We start from the raw sequence: 6,134 nt of genomic DNA on the forward strand, positions 1-6,134 counted from the left end.
GATGTGTGTTTAATGATCTAAAGTTACATTCATACCGTCCATCCTCCTTTATCTTCATCTTTCCCATCTGAGATCATCTGACAGTAAACCCAGACAGGAAAGTCACCTGCTGGATAGATGGAGTAAATCCCACTGACTGTTTGTCCTGAGTTATAAAGGTCAGAACAGTCGACTGGCATGTCTTTATCCTGACTGCATCCTCTCATCAGAAAAAACACCAGGAGAATGACCAAAAACACCTTCATCTACACGAGACAGAGAGAGAGAGAGAGGAAGAGATGAACGTCACACTGAAATGAAGCTGAAAACATCTCTAATAATGTAACTATTGATGAACTTACTGCCATCTTCTCAATCTCTCCTCAGTAAATCACAGCAGAGATCTGTTTTATCTAGACGAAAATGAACATTTTCATACTATATGTACTTTGACATTTTTGTGAAAGTTGTATAAGCGTCTAAATGTTCTGTGAGGTAAATGAAGAATAAAGCAGTAACTCACCGTTTGTGTTCTTCAGTCTGACACAAACACTCTTTATCTCTGTCAGATTCTCAGGCTCCTCCTCGGAGTTAAAGAAGAAATTTACATCACAAAACCCATACTTTGGAGGCAAATGAAATGCAAGTTAAACCTGCAGTCACATGTTGAATTTGCTGTGCTTGCAGTGCATTGGCCACAAATTGCTGCTTTTGTATTCTTATTATTGTTAATGTTAATGAAAGGAAGTCTTTGACATTCCATACAACTGTTTGGCTGAATGTTGTGAAAATTGGTATGTCGGTAGAGGAAAGCCTAATCATTAACCACAGCAAATTTGGAGTCTCAAACACTGTAGCACCACCCATGGGTCAAATCAGCCACTCAACATGACTAATGTAAGTCAGCGGCTAATTAATTCAGAGTGTGTTATGATTTAATATTGATAGATTCTTAACAATTATTATTCACATGGACACCATACCATATTAAGATGTTAGATTCATAAGATGTTTTGACTGAGACATGATGCAAATAAATAGAAGATTGTGAAAATACTTTTTTTTCAAGCAGTCACTTGTATTTTTGTTTCTTGAGGATTGTGAAAAACTGTCACAGCAGAGCTTGTCTCGTGTGTCAGGTCCATATTTAACTGATGGTGATGTATGTAATGATATTCACTCACTGTACACCATGTACATTTCAAGTTTGCTGTGAGGCTGATGGTGTACAAATAGATGTTAGCACAACCCGTGACTCTACCAGAAGTCATGAGGTGATGTTTAACTTGCAACTTTAATTCTTTCAAAACGGTCATGTTGCAAGCCATTCATTTTGAGCTTCAACAGAGTTTTGAAGTCATGCATTATTAGATTTATTTTAGTCTGTTGTTACAGTTGCTGTAGAAGTTACATTATAGAAATATACATTTTCTAAATACTTCGGAAATAAAATGTACATGAAATGAATTGATGTTTCATGATTAATTGTAATGTGCCTGTAATATGAAATATATGAATTGATAATTATGAAGGAGTACAAATGTGGTAGATCTAAATATATCTTTCACATAGTTCTCAAAACCAGTATGAAGATGTCAAGAAGTCCAAGGGCATTCAAACTTTAGTTACACTGAACAGCTGGCGTAGTGTCCCATTTAGATTCAAAAACATTTCATGGCCAAATGATAAATATATGTATCAATGTAATATATTATGTGAAAATGTACTGAATCAAATGTGTTAGATCCCGTCTTCACTAGATCTCTCTGTTAGGACGAGCCAGATTTTGGTCTGATATTCAAAGCAGCATTAATTCCACTGCTGTTATTTTGCCAAGCAAATACAATGGAAAAGTGCAGCTTCCCAGCATCGTCTTGTGTTGTAAACATCCTTGAGATTACAATACACAACACAACATTAAACATTAACAATAGATAATAACAGTAATATAATATGAAAAGTAATGAGTAAATGAAAGTTGGTTATTTTAACAAATGAGTACATAAAGAAAGATAAAATTGATAAAAAGAGATAAAGATTAACGTGAATGAAGACGTCTGTAACTATCATCCAAACAAAGTGTTTGCATTCTGAAATATGCAAGGAAAACAATTAGTGTGCATTAATTTGATACTGCATCCTGATGAACAGTGTTGGGATATTTCTATTATTTAACATATTTAATTATTGCAGGTTTGAGTCATATTCCGAATGTGCATTTCACGATTTTTAATCATTTTGAGGATTATTAGTGCCCGGGCCCCGATGGTGTGAGGACCCTATTGGAATTGCTCCATTTCTTCTTCTTCTTCTCCAAAGTGAATCACATTTTTGAGGGCCTAAAACGCTCCAAAACTCATGAAACTTTGCTCACGCGTCAGAACTGCCGAAAATTTACGTCTGATATGGGTTTCAGTAGTGGGTGTGGCAAAATGGCTCGATAGCGCCACCTGTAAAATTTCAACGGAGTGTGCCTCGAGCTACGTTGTACGTACATGTACTTTGACGAACTCCTCCTACAGTTTTAATCGGATCATCTTCAAATTTGGTGAGGGTCATCATAAGGCCTTTGTGACATTAAATTGTGAAGATCTTGAGTTTTCGTCAAGGGGCGTGTCCCTGGCGGCCTGACAAAGTTGGATGTTTCGCCAAGAAACAGGAAGTTGCTGCAACTCAGGCAAGCAAGGTCTGATCTGCCCCAAACATCACATGTTTGATAGGAGTTCTGTCCTAAACACATACCCATGCCCAAATTCAGTTATAGTGATAGCGCCACCTGCTGGCAACAGGAAGTGTCATGTTTAACACTGTTATGGACTCCTAGGAACATATTAAAAAGTGTCAGCAAGTGCTAAATAGGCTAGCAACATGCTAGCAACGCTTAGCTAAGTGCTAAAGCATGCTATTAATGCAGTGAAACAGGAAGTTACTGAAACTCAGGCATGCAGTGTCCAATCTTCCCGAAACTTAACATGTTTGATGAGAGTCCTGGCCTGAACACATCTACATGCCAAGATTCAGTTATAGTCATAGCGCCACATACTCTCAATAGGAAGTGACATGTTTAACACTATGCTGCACTATTAACACAGTAAAATGTGTCATTGTGTGCTAAACATGTTAGAAACATGAGGTGCATCCCAAATTGCATACTTATGCACTATGACGTTTTGTAGAATAAATAGTGTGATTAGTGTGTTCACACTGAATATTCCAAAAAGAAAAAGTGCACTTTAAGTACCCAGATGATGCACTTAAATAACCGAAAAAATTAAGTGTGGAATGTTGGACACGTCATGCACTCAACTGTCGCAGCTTTAATTACGTAGCGAAGGGGGAATAACCTTATATAATTCCTACACTACATGGTTGAGTACATAGTGTATTCTGCGTCATTTGGGACGCAGCTATGCCTAAACGTGCTAGCAAAACTGCCCAATCTGCCCCAAACTTCACACCTTGTGTAATAGTCCTGGCCTGAACACATCTTAAAGCCAATATTCAGTTGTAATCATATCGCCACCTGATGGCAAACAGGAAATGAGTTGTTTTACACTAACTTAAACATGCAATGTCCGATCTGCCCCAAATTTCTTGTTTGTGGAGAGTCCTGGCCAAAACACATCTAAAGGCCAATATTCAGTTGTGAAGTGCCACCTGTTGGCAACAGGATATCTCATGCTTTACACTAACTCAAACATACCATGTTCAGTCTGCACCAGACTTCACATGTTTGATAAAAGTTACGGCCTGAAGACATCTACATGCCAATATTTAATTATAGTCATAGCGCTGTCCACTAGAAGGAAGTTTGACACATATAAATGACTTTGTCATGCTCCTCCTATAGTTACCACTTTAAAAGCATATTGCCCACCGTTCACTGTTTTCCTAAAGCCACCAGGTGGCAGTGAGCCCGGGTGCGAGGGCCCTTTCATCGCTGCTTGCAGCATCAATTGAATCGGTTTTGTGTGTGTGTGTGAGAGTGTGTGTGTGTACTGGTTTATATATCCTGGTGGGGACTTAAACCTGACTACACACAGACTCATGGGGACTCGTGTCACGGTGGGGACCTAAAAAGCTTTTAAATCATACAGAATTAAGTTTTTTTGAAAATCTAAAAATGCAGAAAGTCTCCTGTGAGGGGTAGGTTTAGAGGTAGGGTTGGTGTAGGGCAATAGAATATACAGTCTGTACAGTATAACAACCATTACGCCTATGGAGAGTCCCCACAAGGATAGCTGGCCAGACGTGTGTTTGTGTGCAAGTGAGATGAGTAAATGCATGTTGACATTTATTCTAGAACTAGAGTAAGATCCTGTTTACACAGCGCACACAACGCCTCTGCACTTACTCCCGATTTCTCTCAACATGGGGACAGGATAGCTGTCAGTAAATATATGGGAAAACAAAGTAACTGGTGTTTCTTATTTTAAAAAAAGTAACGCACATTTTCTTGTAATTTAAAAAGTAATAGTACTTTACTAGTTACTTAAAGAAGTAATCTGATTATGTAATGCACTACCTCCAGTACTGCTGCTGAAATGAAGCGATCAACATTATTTGTTATTTCATGTGAGGTTAGAAAGAGGATGAAAGTGGTTTGGGTTTTAGTGGTGTTCATCACTATAGTAACTTCCGGTTCATGACTAATCTGCGCTGGGGCAGGCTATGTTCTGGTTTAGAGATCGCAAACCGTAATTTGAGCAAAGTGACACATCCTTGACGCAATAAAGCCACTCCCCCAGTTTCCCTTCCTCCAAATTAAAGGGCACTACATAGTTAAACATTTTTAAAGATAACATCGTCAGAGTTTTAGAGATTATTATTTATTTTAATTATTTTATATCATTTATATAATATTAATAATTATTATACCCTTAATTCATTACATAATCCATTTTAGTTTAATAATAATTATTAAGCTTTTGTTATTTTAAATCAATATAAATATATATACACAATATGCAATATAAATAAGCTTTAGAATAAATAGATAAACCTTTGAACATGACTACATATGAGCTTAGATTTTTGAGTCTCTGTATACCTATATATATTATCTTAACTTTAACTGGCACTGATGGCAAGATGTTTTGTTTAAGTTGTCCTCTTTAATGGACAGTGCTTTTCATCTTGCTGTGTAAATGATGAAACTGTTTCCTGTTTGTTGCTACCGCGTGTTTTGAGTCTGAGCTCCATCAAGTTAATTGTTTATCGTTTATTTTTTGTCCTAATATCGATTTTATACACCATCATTTTCGTTTCTATAATGTGTGAATATATCCCCTGTCGTATTCTACAACAAAAACAATCAGAGCACCTTGTTATCACTAGTTTTATTTTGATTTCCCGAGTCCGCTATTAGCCCGTTATTATCGCCAGCGTGGTTGCCGCTAATCTCGCTTACATTGCTAATACTCTATTCACACACATTACCATTGTTTTACTCACTGTTACTTGCTTTAATGGCGGATGTGTGTCTACCTTTGAGTGCAGGTGAGGACACGTTCGAGCTGCATTCGGTGGGCCGTGGAGAAGCAGATATAAGCATGAGCCCCGTCAGACTGGTCGTGGCGGCGGTGTTGCAACAATCACGTTCAACCAAACACTGGACATGAACATCCACACACATGAAGAACACGTTCAACCAAACACTAGACGTGAACATCCACACAAACACACAGATGAAGAACACGTTCAACCAAACACTGAACATGAACATCCACACAAACACACATGAAGAACACGTTCAACCAAACACTGAACATGAACATCCACACAAACACACACACATGAAGAACACGTTCAACCAAACACTGGACATGAACATCCACACAAACACACACATGATGAACACGTTCAACCAAACACTGAACATGAACATCCACACAAACACACACACATGAAGAACACGTTCAACCAAACACTGGACATGAACATCCACACAAACTAATAGCTGTTTCTATATGATTAAGTGAAATCAATAAACCAGTGAGAGATCACTTCATGATGTTCATTAATCATGAGTTACTCATCTGCTACTTCAAGGTTTGATTCAGCAGTGTACAAATGTCTGCTGTACAACAATATTGCAATCACTTAGAAGCAGATTACTTTGAGTTCCTAAAAGGGTCAAGAGCACAACTAAAGCA

General features: G+C 37.8%; 2 protein-coding genes across 2 annotated transcripts in view; both read right to left on the reverse strand.

Annotated features, from left to right (window-relative positions):
* LOC107573410 (microfibril-associated glycoprotein 4-like) overlaps positions 1-362 on the reverse strand; it is an 11,846-nt gene extending 11,484 nt beyond the window's left edge. The window contains exons 1-2 of the mRNA XM_016259845.1: positions 342-362; positions 36-245 (exon numbers count right to left, since the gene is read on the reverse strand). Of these exons, the coding sequence (XP_016115331.1) occupies positions 36-245; positions 342-347 (216 nt within the window). The 5' untranslated portion in view covers positions 348-362. The remainder of the gene's footprint in view (positions 1-35; positions 246-341) is intronic.
* Positions 1-5,904, reverse strand: part of LOC107573411 (microfibril-associated glycoprotein 4-like) — an 11,652-nt gene extending 5,748 nt beyond the window's left edge. Inside the window, exon 1 of the mRNA XM_016259846.1 lies at positions 5,885-5,904. The gene's annotated coding sequence lies outside the window, so the exon portion shown is untranslated. The remainder of the gene's footprint in view (positions 1-5,884) is intronic.
* Positions 5,905-6,134: the final 230 nt, after the last annotated feature.

Source organism: Sinocyclocheilus grahami, unplaced genomic scaffold (assembly GCF_001515645.1).
Source record: "Sinocyclocheilus grahami isolate Dianchi unplaced genomic scaffold, SAMN03320097.WGS_v1.1 scaffold1936.1, whole genome shotgun sequence".
Lineage (NCBI taxonomy): Eukaryota > Metazoa > Chordata > Actinopteri > Cypriniformes > Cyprinidae > Sinocyclocheilus > Sinocyclocheilus grahami.